This window comes from Vigna unguiculata, chromosome 6, assembly GCF_037176805.1.
Source record: "Vigna unguiculata cultivar grain cowpea cultivar isolate G323 ecotype 2 chromosome 6, ASM3717680v1, whole genome shotgun sequence".
NCBI lineage: Eukaryota > Viridiplantae > Streptophyta > Magnoliopsida > Fabales > Fabaceae > Vigna > Vigna unguiculata.
In genome coordinates this window covers 44,498,797-44,517,290 of record NC_140797.1, presented here as the reverse complement: position 1 = coordinate 44,517,290, position 18,494 = coordinate 44,498,797, and the positions used below count along the sequence as shown (strand labels likewise).

The window sequence follows — 18,494 nt, the reverse complement described above, 5'->3', positions numbered from 1 at the left end:
TGGTGTCTACTTTTCATAAACTTCTTTCTCAAATTCTTTCATTTATTATCATTTTTTTTAGTCCAAACAATTTTACCAGTCACATCTTTTTTCCCCTCAAAATTCAATCATTCACATCCAAATACATCCTTATATAACATTAATTTTGTTTTTCACTCATTTGATTTTAATTCTTACATGTAATTTTATTATACATTCATTTGATTTAATCCTCACAGTGGTCTTTTTACTGATGCAATCCATCTATGACAGAAAAGGACCGCTTCAGAATTAAGAATACAGGAAAAGGAAAAAGCGTATTACTACTGAACTGAAACACCAACTTCTCTTATTTTATTTGCCGGATTCTTTACTTCTATGATATTAATTGTCTTTCATAGCTCACAGCATTTGAAGCTACGCAGAAGTGGAAGGCAATAAAACTTTGGTACGATATTCAGCCAAAGCCCATAATGGAAAAACATTTCTGTATAAAGCGTAATGCAACACTCCATTCTTCAAATATACACCCGTCGCTTGCTGCAATAAACAAGTTACAGAAAACAAGTACAAATAAAAACCCAATTCCAGTAATGCACCAATTTCAAATCAATGGCAAAACACAATTATAATGTATTTGCAATAAATAAATCATTTTTAGTTGTTTAATGCTTCCAAATAGTTAAAGATAGTTTATATATGTATTATTTTTTATAGCAACCTAATAATGAAATTGAAATGATTGAGATTTGAGAGGTACCTCTTGAGGCCAATCACCACTTTGCAACTGTGAATTGATTATTAACTTTGCTGCACGGTGGAGGGGATTTGGATCTCTATCGGCCTACATACAAAAGTTAGAAAATGAAAAAGAGAACAACACTTATTTAACACTTCATTCGGATAACGCTTTGGAATGCAAGATACTGTGAAGAATACTCGTATAGTTTCTGACAAACAAATATGCACATTAAAGAAAATACCTGGCCAGTAAGAATTAAAGCCATTAGAGCCCAAGCTGTTTGAGTAACATGTGATCGATTTCCTTCAAGAGCCACGTAAGTCTTCATTGCACATTACCATTCATTAACATCTATCATTTATAACGTTTCAACTAATGGAAATCGTAATCATAAATAATAGTGGTTTAATTACAAACCTTCATTGGACATGAAAGATAACTCTCTCCCCACCCACCATCCTCATTCTGTATTGAGAGTAGAAATTTCGCAGATTTACGAATGGCTTCACAATTATTGTAAGTCTTTCCAGCAACATCTAAACCTCGAAGTGCAAACCAAGAACTGTAAGTGAAGCAAATCCCCCACTCCCCATACCAACCACCATTACTTTTTTGTTCATTTTCGAGGTATTCAACTGCTCTGACAATGAAATTATCAACATCTTTCCCCCTGTAATTTGGATGTTCCCTTCTGAACGATACCAAAGCCTGCATTGCTGATCCAGTGCATTCCACATATTCGTGCTCAATTATTATATCAGCAAACATTTCCGTCGGATTCAGTAACTACAAATTATTACCAAAAATAGGTGAAAAAAATGTTTTTCCATCCATTATTAATGGATTTATAAACATTATATTATGTAACTCTTACCTCCAACCATTTTTGAGACAGTGATGGCTCCCACGCCGTTATACCTCCATTTTTACTCTGTAGTAACCAAAATTCGTATGTTGTGTCCAAATTAAATCATATACAAACAAGTCAAAATTAAATCACGTTGAAGTCTAAATATGTTGTCCTCTGATTTAATGCGTTTGAAATTTAATAATACTGGCCTGAATTGACAATAAGAAATCGACTGTATCATATAACTTTCGAGGCTCTATCTTTTCTCCCACAATCTCCTCAGGCATCGATGATAGAAGCAGAACACTCTGAAACGTATAGGATAGTTAATTAATTGGTTAACATAGATATCGTTTATGAAGTGTATTAACAAAATAAGCTGTTTGTGATGATAAGCTTACATTCAGACATTCTGCAGTGCAGTCAGAAACTTGCCATCCATGATCCTGGTGAGTAAAGGTCCATGTCCCTTTCGACATGTGACGAAACATTTTCTTAAAATCTCCTGACGAATTGTTTTGAACCTAAGATATCATAAATCCATTTTATAGTTATTACCTAATTTGTCTGTCAAAATTTTAGTGGTAATTATAATGGTTAGCAAGTAATTATTCAGTTCAGTTAGTTGGTTAGGTGAATATGAGATGAGAGTTTTTCTATCCTTATCTTGGATAAGAATTTCAGAATGTATCATATATATGACATATGTTATAGGCACAGAGAGATTGTAATTATATATATATATATATATATATATATAGATATTGATCTTACACAAATAAAACATTTAATATTATTTCTAACCTAAAATCTTAAGAGAATAGTATTATGGACCTTTATTCTCATACGATGTTAACTTTGTCTATTTCTATGACTTGAACACTGGTATGTTTATCGAGATACTTGTTAATTTTGGGTACCTGAGACTTTTTAAGAAAATCATATGCTTTTGCAAGTGTGGGACCAAAATCCTTCATTAGGTCAGTAGCTAAAAGAGCTTGAACCATGAAGCCTGCATCCCAGGATTGACTTCCAGAAGCCTGCATTACGTAAACAAGTAGGTATTGTTATTTCATTTATGATTTTCTATGATTGTTACCAAGTCTAAAGTATATACCTGTAGTGTTATTCCATCTTCTGAAACCCAAAGATAATCAGGAACCCTTGCAAGATGCTTCTTAATAGCTTTTCCATTTGGATCTTCCACCGCACAAGCAACCATACATAACATCTGCAAAATTCAAACATATATTATAGACTTGTTTATCCCTTTGCTCTCAAATTATTCTCATTTTACCTTTTCCAAACACGCAACGTCCATGTATCGACTATTTTCATCTTCATAATGAATATGCTCCATTGTTAGTTTAAGTGCTTTTTCTCTAACCAACTTATTCAAGGGCCAACGTCTCAGAATGGGCTCAGCAACAAAATAAGCACCATCCCATATTAGATCTTGTATCCAGTGACGGGGAGAGTAAAGATCTTCCTGCAATGTATAAATCAACAATTATTTTTTATATAATTTTAAATTTTCTCTTTAAAATTATTCTTCACGTTTTACCTAAATTTAAAAATACATGTGCAATTAATTACCTTTGCACACTTATGACGTGCTTTCTTCCACATATTTTCATTATATGGCTCAGTAAACAGCTCTTCCCTCAAATTCAGAATTAATGGTGTGATTGGACCCGTAAATTTTTTTCCATATAGGTAGGACATAGGCATATATATCAATCGACAATAACACCACATTTTTCCTGCATGGTTTTGAGAAAAAAAAAACAAAATATAATAAGTTCAATTATTATTTATTGCAATCTAAGAAAATATATATATATATATTTCCTGTGAATTTCTTTCTTAAATTATTTACAAATTTATTTATAAAAAAATTGCTATCAATATTTTAATAAAATATTTTGTATAAAATATTTTTACACAAAATTTTGTTATAAATTTATAGGAAATAATGATTTACGAATAAAGTATCTGTCAACCTGGATGCATAGGAAAAAAGTTAGGAAGCATCCAAAATTCAGGTGGCAAAGGATGGCATCCACTCCAATCAACTATACCAAGAACCTACAGAGTATAAAATTATTTAAATTAGTAAAATATGTATGTATATATATTGTATTTAAATATTGAATGAACTTACTGAAAGCCAGAATTTTCCCCATTGAGGAATATGAGTTACAGTGCCATGTTGATGAATCCATTTTCGTCCTTTAGCACAAGCATTGTTAAGACCTCCATTTGGTCCTTCTCCCAGAATTCGCATACATATGTAATTAAGTGTAGTACAAAACATCACACTCTCACCCTCTATGTGTAGTCCCCACCCTCCGTCTTCGTTCTTCAAATCAATATTTTGTATTAATGGTTCAGTGTTGTCATAAAACAAATTATAAATTAAAAATAAATGAAATAAGAAAGAGTAAATATATCTAGTTGCTTTTTTTTTGTCTCTGTGTTCATAATAACATGTATACCTGATGATAGTATACATAACGAAGAATTTCTTTGCGATGTTCTTCCGAAAGTACAGAATCAAGATGTCCAATAACGTACAAGGAAATGACCTGTAGTATTTTAAGCAGAAAAACAAAATAAGGTTAACCATTATGCAACATTCAAACTTAAACTAATTAATATAAAAGGTATATTGTAAAGATCAATTTATCTATATATTATATATAGTTTACATATAAAAAATTTTGTTGAAACTAAAGATAAAACGAATTTATAGTATTTAAGTTGATGCAAACCTTATATCTTAAACTACTTTTTGTGAAGTTGAATTAGATTTAAAATTCATCTTTTAACATGGTATCAAAATCATTTACACTATCCAATAATATTTAGTCTCACGTTTAATATGTATGTTTAAGTGTGAGATAAGTGTATTGAAGATTCTATGTTGATTAAAGATAAAATAAATTTATATTATATAAATGAATATAAATTTTACTTTATAAAATCTAATTTTAATTTTGTAATAATTTTGTGAGGTTGAATTACTTCAAGTCCACTTCTAGACAGAATTTGATTTGATTAATTGCGATTAGAGATAAATTGTTTGTCCCCTTTCGTTATCTTAGTTCATGGTTATTTAGAAATTAAAGTTATTATAGTAAAAGAATTTTTAAAATAATCTTGATTCTCACTTTAATTATTAGTACTTATTATTTTTTTAGTAAAATAAAAAACAAATAAATTTAATTTTAATTTGTAAGTATATTAGTGTCTCATTTTAGTAAAAGTGGTCGACAATATGTTCTTCACTGCCTTTTTCAAAACCTAAACCATTTCTCTCATTTGAGTCAATACATCAACTTTTCAATCGTGGACTATTTAAATTGAATCAATAAAAAAATAATTAAAAACCCTATATATTTTAGTATAAAAAATAAAATTTGTTCTTAGTTAAATGAAATCTTATAATTATGACTTGGAATTTTAAAATTCAAGATTTTGAGTCTTAAATTTATTGTCAAAGAATAAAATCCAGATGTTAAATTTACAACTTTGAATATAAGATGCACTAAGTTAAATAAATAAATTTAAATAAAATACATTATTATTTTTTATATAAAAGTAATTTGAAATATAATATTAATATAGAGGTGGTGTGTTATCTAATAGGCGAACTTACCATGAGAGGGATAAAAAAGAGGCTACCACCAATATGAGCCGGCCAATGACCATGACCAGTCTGCAAAGCCGATAAGTAATTCACAGCTCTCTTCATTGCGGTCGTAGTTTTCTCATATGTAATCTTCTCACCATCTTCTATCTTCACTCTTTCTATGGTTTGTTTGAAATTGTTTTCCCTTAGAATCTGTATAAGCCATCATCAAACATATAAATCACATCACAGCACCATATTTACACTAACATTACATCAGAGAACGTTAGTTACCTGAAACCGCCACATTCGATCACCACAGGCTCTGAATTTGAAGCGATTTCGATAGAAATCTTGACGAGCAGCTTCAACTTGGGCTCGTTCCTCATCAGTTCCTGCTTCTGCATCAAACTCCCATGCTTGTCTTCCCACGAAATTGTTAGTGCTGAATAGGTGTGGATTATTCGCTCCCTCTCCTATCTTTAACCTCCACATCTTTTTTTTCTCGCTCGCTGCACAATGTTAGAGATTCCATGGAGCGAGATGTAATTTAAAACAAAATATAATAAATAAACGAAATGGAAAGAAAGGAGGAGAAAACTTGAAGCATGTTAAGAGATTTCAGAGTGTTGGATCTCATATCACCTCTCATTAGGTAAAATTTTAAAATTATTAAATTACCCTAATGACAGAAATAAAATTAAATAATTATTAGAAGAGTTAAAAATATTAAAATTTAACAATATTTTAATATATATACATATTTATATATATTTTATTATTATTAATTATTATAGATAAAATTTACATAATAATAATTATATATATTATTATTTTTTAACAATATTTTAATTATTATTAATTATTATACATATTCATATATTTTATTATTATTAATTATTATAAAAAAATATTATTAATATTAATTATTATGTTATATATAATACTAATTATTAAATATTAATATATTATTATTTATTATTATAAATTGTTAAATACATTAAAACATCAATAATAAAAATAAAAAAATATTATTATTGAATAAAATAAAAAAAATTAAATCTTAACAAAATTTTTATTACTATTATTAATTATTATTGACATTTATATAAATTTTAGTTTTATTAAATATTATATACATTATTAAAAATAATTATTATATATATATATATATTATTTATTACATCTATTATTAATTCATATATATATATATATATATATATAAATGTATTATTAATTAGAACATCAATTTTTAATAACTAAAAAATATACTAATCATTATTAAATAAAATTATTTATTATTATTAATTTATTATAAAATATATTATATAATAAATTATTAATAATATATATATATATAATAAAATAAAAATAATAGTAAATAAATAATTTAAATTATTAATATTTAATAATATAAAATAAAATATTTATTGTAAATAAATTAAATAATTGTATATTATAATTAATAATTATATTAGTAGATATATATTTATATAAAATTTTCAAAGAGTGTAAGTGAAAAATGTTTACTGATCTTCTCAAATCTTTATAAAATGAGTGTGATGAATTTTTAAAAGTTATTCGCAAATCTATTCTTGCTTTTTCTTTCAAATCATGCTATGCGAATATAATTTTTTTTTAAATTCATTGCAAATAGTTGCAATCATTATACACAGTATAATTTATCCAAGTGAACATAATAAAGGTTAATATGACCATTGTCATCCAAAAAATAATATTAAGTAAGCCTATATAAGAATATCTCCATAGTAACAAGGTTTAGTTGAACTTGGTTTTTCAAATACTGATAATTCCTTTTTCCTTTCATTGTTATCTTGTTTATAGTTATTTAGATGATGAAGTCTTTTTTGCAGGTGCACTTTCATGAAGTGTTGTATTCACTTTTTATTGATATTGAACTCTATCCTTGTTTTTATGCACAAATAAACCCAAATACTAAAAGATTCAAGATTTCATATAATTGAGATATTGATCATAGATATTTAATTTAAAATAAAAACAAAATATTTCTTAAATTTATCCTTTTTTAATATATATATTTTAAATTTTGTTATGGATGGATGGATTCCATTTATTAAAAATTGGTCATAGTTTATGTCTATTCATATCATACTTTGTCCACACATGACATATTCTTTTGTGTTTACAGAAAATAGAACTTGGAATATTAAAAAGAGAGAAATAGAGAAACCGAACATTCTATAATAAAAGAATATTATCTGAAGAAAGGAAAAAGAAGAAGAAACCTGATTATGGAGTTGTTAGGTATTTATCTTTAACGATCCCTGCAGTTTTATGAGGGTTTGGTTGTTTAAGCAAGATGGATCTGATCTTACTCAGAATGGTGCATCCTTTATATAGTGTTCATTCAAGCTATATCATCAACATCAGATGAAATAACAAGTTTACAAAATTACAACCAACTGTACCATTAATAACTCTTGCAGTACTCATAACTCACTCAACAACAGATCTTTAAATGCAGCTTCATGATTGCTTCACAACCGTTTGCTTTATTACTTTTTATTAACTATTGTAGTGTATTTGTTTTTTCTCAAAGTAGCTACTCAAAAACAAATTTTTATCTTAACGGAGTGTTCGTTTCTTATTTTGTTCAAGCGAATGGATATGTGATGGATAAGGATTTCAAATCCTTCTACGAAGAAACTCACGATGATTTATAATATAAGTCGGAGGTCTCACGTTAATTACAGATAATTTTGTAAATTAATTATGAAATTAAGTTATACTCTAAACTCACTTTTAACATTCAAGTTAGAGTCATTGGGATAAGGAAGTATGTTAGAAATCACTCGTCTCATATTGCATTTTAATTTATTAATTTTTTCATATATTATATTCACTAAAATTATTTATAAATTCTGCTTTAAAATTTATTTATTTTCAATTCCAATCATTTAAAAAAGTAATACAGACTTTATCTTCAAATCTCCACAAATTCAATTTATCCATTCACTTTTTTCAAATCAATACAACATAAATCTATTATGATTCTTTTTTTAAAGGATGGTTTGATATTTAATATAGATAAAATTTAAACAGATAATAATTGAAAGTTTATAAAAATACTTAAATGCTAAATATTTATTTATTATAATTTTATCTTTTAAAATATTAATTTTCTGATTTTGTTTTTAATATTTGAAAGTGACTTGAGAGATCTAAATTAGTTGTCACTTGGAATTTTTAATAAGAAAATAACGTAAGGAGATTCATCATTTTTGAAGAATGGGTTACTGTTTACTTAATAAATTTGACTTCTTTTAATACAAAATTCTTAACACATATTGTTTATATGTGTTTTTTTGTCAATTAACTTTTTTATTTTTAATTAACTATGTGAGGGAATTTTTAATTTCTAATTTTTCTTTTTATGATATGACTTTCGAGATATATTTGAATTTTTAAAATAACTACTTAATATAAGTAACATATAAATCTCTGCACTTAAAAGTTGATATTTTAATAAGATGAAGTTATTAAGTTAGGTGAGGTGATTCAGACTTATTAATACCCTCCAGAAGTTTCTTAATATTATATTTGTCATAAACATGGCCCAGTTTTTGAATTTTGTATTATCTTCTATGGCCCAAAATTTAATTGTCCACTTATCTGAGCCCAACAGAAATTATGAACCACTTCCTGATGGAGATCTATAGTGGGAGAAATGTTCTAATAATTATGAAGTTGCATTAATGTTCTAATATTTATGAAGTTGCATTACTCAACTACATTTTAATTTTTAGATCTTACGAATAAATTTCTTTTTAGTAATAATAACAATACTTTTTTTGTTATTTTTAAAAAATAACCAAACAAATTTTCCTCTTGCTTGTTTCTTTTAATTTTTTTTCTCTTTTTTTAATAATATTTTTTTGTATAATTTAAAACAAAATTTAATATTTATTTTTTTAATTTTTAATTTTTATTTCATCTATTTCTGTTTACTATTTTTTTACAGTTAATTAATTTTTTAATAAATTTTATTTATTCAAACAAAATTAAGTATTTCCCACATTTGTGAATCAAATCACATAAGACACTTATCTTTTCAATCCACAATTTCAGATAGTTTAAACATTTTTGACTTATGTTCAATTATTATAACACAATCACTTCTCATCCAACCATGTTTATGTCAATTACATAATGCAAGTGATATAAAATGGTTTATTTAAATAGACCAAATCATATATTATTATATAGAAGAATGTTGCGTAAGGCAACCACATGCACCCTGTAGCTCCAACCGCACAACATTAGCTAGATTTCCACCATCTGCAATGAGATACGCTCATTAATACACTTTCTGCATAACACTAAACAAGTCTAGAAACCTAATGTACAATTTTCAGTGTGTTCACATCTTTTCTGTATAATTAAGTTTCAATATGAAAGGTACTTCTCACCTGAGATAATGATGTCAAACACTCACCGAAAAATAAAATATCACATCAGTACCATATATCGTTTTCCAGTTAATCAGAAAAAAAAAAATCATGCTCACCCATTTTAACTTAAATTAAAAACTTAAAAAAAAATGTGAAATTACATTAAAAAATTAGTTCAAATATCGAGAGCACATAGTCTATTTAACCTTTTTTTTACATTATCACAATAGAATAAGAAAATATAGAAATGGTTAAATTCCAATAATTTATTTTAAGTCCGTGACATGAGGCTTATTTTAAATCCATGACGTGAGACGTGTATAATAAACATTCACTTCTTCGTATATTGATCTTGAAAATTTCATACGAACTTAATTAAAATATAAATTTATAAAATTTTAAAATTATATTACAATATCAAATATTATTATCATATAATTACATAATATAATATCATGGGTGTTAAAAATTTGTAGGAATCTCAAAAATATAATATATATGAGAAATAAAATAGATGTTATCAAAGAAATTTTATTTTTTATCAACAATAACAAATACATTAATAAGAACAATAGGATTACTCCAACCCAAATAAAAAAAATAACAAGAACAAATTTAAACTATACAAATTTAAATAAGTGCAGACTTATACTTAAACAAATGTTTACCGTAAACTTTATATAACCATGAAAGTTGAAAATAAAGTTAAGAACATGCAAAACATTTGTTCCAGAATTTGAAACTATAAAAATAGAAATAAAATTATTAGAGTTGCTCACCGACTTCGTCTTTTTGATCTCACGACTTCTCAAGTTTGGTAGTAGTCGAAGGCACTAAAACTTTGTTACGGTATTCACTCAAGGCCCATATCGGAAAATAATTTCTATAAAATGGGTAATGAAGCACGCAACTACTCTTGTACGCCCCCACGGCCTCCTGCCACAATTAAGTCACACACAAACATTAAACAATTTTGGTGCAATAACTAAGATTCATAATTCAAAAGATAGAGATTTGAGAGGTACTTGTTGGGGCCAATCACCATCTTCTAACTGAGAATTAATGAGTAACTTTGCAGCACGGTGAAGAGGTGTTGGATCTCTCTCACCCTACATGCCAAATTCAGAAAACGAATAACAACGACACTTACTTTGGATAACATAATAAACCATAGACGTTGAAATCCGACAGGTGCACATGAGAACAATACCTGCCCGGCTTCAATTAAAGCCATCAGAGCCCACGCTGTTTGGGCAACATGTGATCGATTCCCTTCAAGAGCCACGTACGTCTTCAATGTATATATACATTCATTAATATGTAATAAATTAACAATTGAAAGTTAAATAAATAAATAAAAATACCATTTAGTTACAAACCTTCAGCGGACACGAAAGATAACTTTCTCCCCACCCACCATCATCATTCTGTGTTGAGAGTAGAAATTTCACAGCTTTACGAATGGCGGCGCAGTTAGAGTAAGTGTTTCCGGCAGCGGCTAAACCTCCGAGTGCGAACCAGGCACTGTAAGTGAAGCAAACCGCCCAGATCCCAACCCAAGTTCCTTTTGATGATTGTTGATCTTCAAGGTACTTGCATGCTTTCACGATCAAATTCTCTATCTCTTCCCTTCTATAATTTGGATATAGTTTTTTGAACAATACTAAAGCCTGAATTGTTGATCCAGTACACTCAATGTACTCGTACTCAATCACTATGTCAGCAAGAAATTCCGCCGGATTCAGATTCTACAAATTAACCACAACAAAAATAATGAACTCAACATCACCAAACATATTTATACACATTGCACAAATCATCAACTCAAACTTACTTCCAACCACTTTTGAGCTCTTGCTGGCTCCCACGCTGATATACCTCCATTTTTGCTCTGCAGTCATCAGACTTGTAGTTCCATAAAAAAAATCATATATATTCAAGCAATTTAAATGATTGGAAACTTCAGTATATTAAAAAATTACAGAAAAACATGAGCGTAGTAAAAGCAATTAGATGTTAAATAGAAAGAACTAACGTTGTACTGCAATTCAATATATTGGAGTACAATTAGAAAAGAAAAGAATTTTTTAATTAATTATTTACGAGCATGCCTAACTAAAATTTAAAAGTGTAAAATTATATTTAATGTTTTTTTTTTTTGAAGTAAAACAAAATCTTGAAAGAAAAAGAAGCGACTGGGAGTAAATTAATATTTATATGATAAAACTCGAAAAAAAAGTAAAACCAAAATAAAGTAAGTTGTTTTATAGCAGCAGAGAAAACAGAAATCATTTTCCTTGATAATAAGTATTTTATGTTTTAGATTACGTAGAGATGAATTATGCAACTTTTTATAGTTTTTCCGTTGTAACACTACAAGGATGAGGTGATAACAAAGATTAAAACGACAGACCATTGATTACCAAGTTAATCATATAAAATTTAAAAGTGTGCTCCCAAAAAATTTATAATACTCACCTGAAGGGACAACAGGAAATCGACCGAGTCATATATCCTTTCAGTTTCCAATTTTTCTCCTACAATCTCTTCTGGCAACATTGATAAAAGTAAACAACACTGAAACAAGGATGATTGGTCAGTTAAAACCATGTAACATATACTTTTATTCATCAAGCTTTTTAACAAGTCAAAATGTTTGTAACCTACCTTGAGACATTCTGCAGTGCCGTCAGAAAGTTGTAATCCATGGTCTCTGTCTGCAAAGGCCCATGCCCCTTTAGAAATGTGATGAAACCTACTCTTGAAATCTCCTGGACGATTTTCTACTATCTATAATATTACAATATCAATTCATTATTATCTCTGATTAAACTAACGACTATTTAATAGTGAGGGAATTCGTTCAATGGTTTATTATAATAATGAGTAAAAAACTAACAGATAAAAGAAAAATATAATACCACTTCAAATCCAAATCCTCCGATAATAAGTTTGTGATTATCAATTTTTTCATAATATATAACTTTTCATTTTTAATCAACATAACACATGTTTTAATTATTAAATAAATAGTTAATTTCCCTGAAAAATAATTAATTACTAAATTTCATTAGTGTGAATGAGAACTATCCGTCGTAATAGTTTGTTAGACGAATCATACAATTTGGAGAAGTTAATTAACATAAGAGTTTATTTGTTTGTTTATACTTTGTAATTTTATGATATACTCACTTGAGATTTCTTGATAAAATCATGTGCTTTTTCAAGTGTTGGACCAAGATCGTCAATTAAACCAGACGCGAGAAAAGCTTGAACCGCGAAACCAGCATCCCATGATTGCGTATTAATTGCCTATATTACTTAGACAATTGCATTAATTAAGTTATCATCTTCTATTATCAGAGATTAAAAATAATTAAGATGTATTTATATACCTGTACACACATTCCATCTTCTGAAAGCCATAAATAATCTGGAACCCTTGCAAGATGCTTCTTAAAGGAATCTCCATTTGGATCTTCTACCCAACAAGCAAGCAAAGATCCAGACTACCAAACACAAACATGAAGTCACCAAAACTAAAAATTCTGATTGGTGTATACTATAAATAATATACATGCTTTCAAATTATGATGAATACCTTGTTGATACACCCACCATGTATGTATCGAGTATTTTCATCTTCGTAGTGAATACCTTTTATTGCAACTTCAAGTGCCTTTTCTCTTATCTTATTGAAAGGCCAGCGTGTGAGAAGTGGCTCAGTCAATACATAAGCAGTGTCCCATATCAGATCTTGTATCCAGTGATGCGGATAATACAGATCTTCCTGTCATGTATATGTAAAACAATATAACATCCTTTTGGTCACACATTCACATTGTGTGTTGATGTATTTTCTTTCTTAATTTTAAAATCATTTTTTTTCTTGAATTAATTACGTACGCTTTTTACAATATAATCAAAGACTATGAATATTTTTAACCTTTGCACATTTGTGGCGAGCTTTTTTCCAAGTCTTTTCATCATAAGGTTCAGTAAAGAGTTCTTCTCTCAAACTTGTGATTAATGGTGTGACTGGACACACGAATCTTTTCCCATATATATATGACATGGGCATGTATACATGCCGACAATAATACCACATTTTAGCTGCATTATTTAATTAAGGCGAAAATAAGATACAATAATACTCGTTTTAATATTGATTTAAGTAGTCATATTTCTTAAATAGTGGAAAAATAAAAAAGAAATATTTAACCAGGATGCATGGGGAGAAAAGTAGGGAGTATCCAAAATTCAGGGGGCAATGGATTGCATCCACTCCAATCAACAATACCAAGAACCTGCAACAATAACATTTTTTTAATTACTCACAAACTTACATTTGTTTATTTGTGTGTTTAAATTATAGGAAATCATGCGTACCGAGAGCCAGAATTTTCCCCATGAAGGCATAAGTGTAATGGTACCATGATCATGAATCCACTTTCTGGCATTGGCACAAGCATTGTTATGACCTCCATTGGGTCCTTCTCCAAGAATTCTCAAAGTTACGTAATTGAGTGCCGTACAATACATGGTGCTTGGACCCTCTATGTGTAATCCCCACCCTCCATCTTCATTCTTCCCATGGTTACCAAAATTCGTATATATTAAGAACGAACTTTCAAATTTCATGTCTTATGTATAATTAAAGATATAATAATTTTAACAAATGGAAAAGCAAAAGATGAAAAATAGCATGTATTGTTTTCTTTCTTCAACATCAACTTGAAAGTGTACCTGATGATTATACAAGTAACGGAGAATTTCCTTACGATGTTTTTCTGAAATTACAGAATCAAGATGTCCTGTACTATAGATGGAGATGATCTGTAATATTATATATAGAATTTTGTAAATTTCAATTTGTTAGACTAAGATATTGAAAAACCAATAAAAAATATATGCAACTATTATATAATTATTTCTTTTTCAACCAATAAAAAGTATCATTTGTTCAAATTAATTTCTGAAACTAACAAATTCAGTCATCCTTAAATGACTTTGAATTGAGTTTTTCATAAAACTTTCGTGATTATGTTTTAAAAACTTAATAACGAATTTAAGATAAAATTTTATATTAAGGACATTATAAATAAGTTAAATTTACCATGATGGGAGTGAAAAAGTGACAACCCGCAAGGTGAGCAGGCCAATGGCCATCACTAGTTTGCAGTGCCGAGAGGTAATGAGAGGCTCTCTTTATGGTATGAGTAGCCTTCTCCCATGTAATTTCCTCATCTTCTTCTATCTTCACTTTTCTTATTCTTTGTTTGAATTCGTTTTCCTTCAAAATCTGTACAAAAATGGAAAGTTATATTATTTATTTCATTCACCCTTTTCTTTTTTAAATAGGCTTAATACTTAATTTAGTTTTCTAATTTTATTCGAATTTTTAAAAAGACTCCTAGTTTTTTATTGGTTCAATTTAGTTTTCTAATCCTTTAAAAGTGTTCTATTTAGTCATTTATTTTTTAGATTGAGGTTAACGTAGTGTCCGTAGAGTGTCACATATCATGTTATTGTCTTCAAATTAGTCCTCTTATTCATAATTTGATCCAATTTAATCCTTTTTTTTTCTTAAAATGAAGTAATTGGTTCCTTTTTTTCTTAAAATGAAGCAATTTGGTCCGACCAAATTAGTAATTAAACTTAATTATAACTTTTATATATATATATATTAATTTTTTTAAAAAAAATTATATATCAAACACTCCATCTAAATATTTAAATTATTTTATTTTTACATAAAAATAATTCCTATTTAAACTTTTAATACTTTAAAAATATTAAAAATGTAATCATAAAGTAAATATTTGTCACATTATTAAAAATTACAAATGCAATTTTATATTTACATTTTTAATATTTAAAAAAAGGTTTAAATTTTTATGTAAAAATGTAAACAAAATTGAATATTTAGGTGGAATAATTTGATATATAAATATTTAAAAAATATTTTAAAATGTTTATGTAAGTTGTAATTAAGTTTAATTATTTGGTTCCAAATTAGAGAAGGATTAAATTATTTTATTTAAAAATAAAGAGAGCACAAAATTGAATCAAAATTATAAATAAAGAAACTAAATTAAAAATAAACACATCAAGTGACAACAACATGAAACACGTGTCACTGTACGGACACCACGTTAACGTCAATTTAAAAAAAAAGACTATATCGAACATTTTAAAAAGTTGAATGACTAAATTGAACAAATAAAAAATTAAGAACTTTCTAAAAATTCAAATAGAATTGGAGGACCAGTTCAAAATAATATTCTCATTTTACTATTTTTCTAATGTCAATAAAGGAAAAAATATATATTTACATATGATCGTCGTATCACAAATTTCATATAAAATATTTGGTTGACTTTGATAATTACGATCATAAAAGTTAAATCATTAGTTAATATATATATATATATATATATATATATAATATTTTGATAATTAAATTTTAACGATATCTTTTTATAATTTAAAATATTATTTTTTAAGTAATTTTTGGAATTACGTAAAAATAAAAAGAATAAGAAGTTATCTAAAAAAATATCATCTCAAATTTTAAGAAAATATTGTTAAAATTTACTTATTAAAAATTATTTTCTTTAATATATTTTGAAGGTGTGCATAACAGTATTAACAAATCCAACATATACCTGAAAACGCCAAAGTCGATCACCACATGCCTTACGCTGAAAGCGATTTTGATGGAAATGTAGACGAGCTTCTTCAACCTGGGCTCGTTCTTCATCTGTTCCTGCTTCAGAATCAAACTCCCATATTTGTCTTCCTGCAAAGTTGTTTGTGCTGAATGTGTATGGAGTCTTCTCTGCTATCTTTAATCTCCACATTTTCTTAATAACCTTAGTTGCTCCTGCAACATAAATATAATATTTGTATACTTTAAAAAGTTTTATTTATTTCATCTTTATAAGTATGAAAAAATTAGCCAAAAAAAAATTAGAAATTAATTATAATTTTTCATTCTTATATTAATGAATATTTTAATAATTAATAATTTTTTATTTTATAAACTAATTTTTAAATTAATCATTATAATAACTAATAATTTTAATCGATACAAATTAATTATTAATGAAATATTTTCTTATAATATCTATTTATAACATTATCAAAATATTTGTTACTTATCATTTTAAAATTATTCTCTAATTTAAATTAAAAATTAATTTAGACAATAAACATTTTATAATAGTTAAAAAAAATTACGATAATAATTCATAAAAATATGATTAGCAATTATAAACTAATTATAGTTTTTTATTTATAATAAATTATTTTATATATCAATAATTTATACTTTATAAAATAATATCTAAATTAATTAATACAGTGATTAATTATCTTTTATTTATAAAATTAATTATTATTTAATAATTTTTTTAATTTTTTTATATTCATAAACTAATTAAAAATTTTATAAGACTATTTTAAATAATAATAATTTATACTTTATAAAATAATATCTAAATTAATTAATATAAGAACTAATTATTTTATCTTTAAAATTAATTATTATTTAATAACATTTTTGAAACATCTTCACACTTCTTCTGATGTTAGTCAAATATGACTGCAATATTTTTTCCCCTTACTACCAAAATCAACTTTTCCATTTATAAATCAACCAACCACTAAATGAACAAAAAGTTATAGTTGAAACTTGTCTAGACAAATTTGTATATAAATATATTTTATTTATTTTCCTTTCTATAAGCCTAGAAAAAATATTAAACAAAAGTACAACTTAAAATATGATGAGTGCATGACAAACTCATACTTAGATCACAAAATGCGATTTAACTCGTCCCACCATGAAATATGATAAAAAAGTTCAGTTTTTTAAATACAAGAAAGGTAACAAGAAAGAACCTGATGATTGATGATGAAGAGGTGAAGGATAAATCCTGAGTTCTTCACTCTTAAATGTCTTCAAGAGCTAACAAATTGATTCAGAAGATCCTTTACATTAACATATATATATGGGTTGATGTCTGTGTATTTATGAATGGGTGACACCACTTGTTGCTGTGGTTCCCACAAAATATTAAATGTAATAAAAACATTCAGTTTTTAAATACAACATGAAATGAAGTAGTGAAGGATTAATATCCCTTATAAAGTAATATAATATAATGGCACCATATCTGTCTGTTTGTGTATTTATGTACCTTTAATAGTCTACTGAGGTGTTTACATCTGTCAAATAAATCACTTAGTGAATGTGAATTTAGTGGTTATATTATTTTCATAATACTAAAAAGTTGTTATTAAACATTCAATTTAATTTAAGTAAGTTTCAGTTTCGGTTATTTTTTAATTAGTCCATTTCGAATTAGTCCATTTGAAATTCATACAATCAATTTTATTTCTATTAAAATGAACTATTTTATTAATTATTAATTTTTTAAATTTTGTAATTATTATAAGATAAAAGTGAACAAACATAGTTATAAGTATGTATTCCAATAATAATAATAATATAAATATCAGTTTCTTTGCGTAATATTAATATTGATTAAAATATCTTTAAAATAGTATTTTTCTTGTGCAGTAATTTTTGAATAAAATGTTATTTATTTATATAGAATCAAGAATGTCAAGTTATATTAAAGAAGGCTTACAAGGTCATCTCAATAATTAAAGGTGGAACGCTGTCTTAAGCCCGAGAATGATCAGGTATACCAATAATAAAGGCCAACTGTTTTTTAGTTGGATGCTGGATAGTTTGGTTTTCATTTAATTGAAAAATTAAGTTGTGAGAGATGAACATATGACATGTGTAAGATTAAATATTTGTAAATGATATATCAAAATTTTAAT

General features: G+C 26.8%; 2 protein-coding genes across 3 annotated transcripts; both read right to left on the bottom strand.

Moving 5' to 3' along the window:
* Positions 1-122: 122 nt before the first annotated feature.
* Positions 123-8,089, bottom strand: LOC114188182 (beta-amyrin synthase-like). The gene is made up of 17 exons (XM_028076735.2): positions 7,473-8,089; positions 5,500-5,717; positions 5,233-5,418; positions 4,070-4,159; positions 3,736-3,933; positions 3,575-3,659; positions 3,168-3,334; positions 2,869-3,060; positions 2,689-2,802; positions 2,492-2,611; positions 1,973-2,095; positions 1,781-1,879; positions 1,596-1,652; positions 1,139-1,507; positions 963-1,043; positions 740-823; positions 123-519 (listed from the first exon to the last, which is right to left on the bottom strand). The coding sequence occupies exons 2-17, from the start codon at positions 5,698-5,700 to the stop codon at positions 397-399; spliced, it is 2,289 nt and encodes a 762-aa protein (XP_027932536.1). The 5' UTR covers positions 5,701-5,717; positions 7,473-8,089; the 3' UTR covers positions 123-396.
* Positions 8,090-9,316: 1,227 nt separating this feature from the next.
* Positions 9,317-17,677, bottom strand: LOC114188179 (beta-amyrin synthase-like). Of its 2 annotated transcripts, XM_028076730.2 has the most exons (18): positions 17,544-17,677; positions 16,307-16,524; positions 14,755-14,940; positions 14,385-14,474; positions 14,028-14,225; positions 13,861-13,945; positions 13,585-13,751; positions 13,240-13,428; positions 13,034-13,147; positions 12,831-12,950; positions 12,306-12,428; positions 12,117-12,215; positions 11,473-11,529; positions 11,018-11,386; positions 10,849-10,929; positions 10,664-10,747; positions 10,418-10,574; positions 9,317-9,525 (listed from the first exon to the last, which is right to left on the bottom strand). In XM_028076730.2, the coding sequence occupies exons 2-17, from the start codon at positions 16,499-16,501 to the stop codon at positions 10,437-10,439; spliced, it is 2,295 nt and encodes a 764-aa protein (XP_027932531.1). In that variant the 5' UTR covers positions 16,502-16,524; positions 17,544-17,677; the 3' UTR covers positions 9,317-9,525; positions 10,418-10,436. The 2 variants fall into 2 exon arrangements, with proteins under 2 accessions (XP_027932531.1, XP_027932533.1); XM_028076732.2 differs by lacking the exon at positions 12,831-12,950.
* Positions 17,678-18,494: the final 817 nt, after the last annotated feature.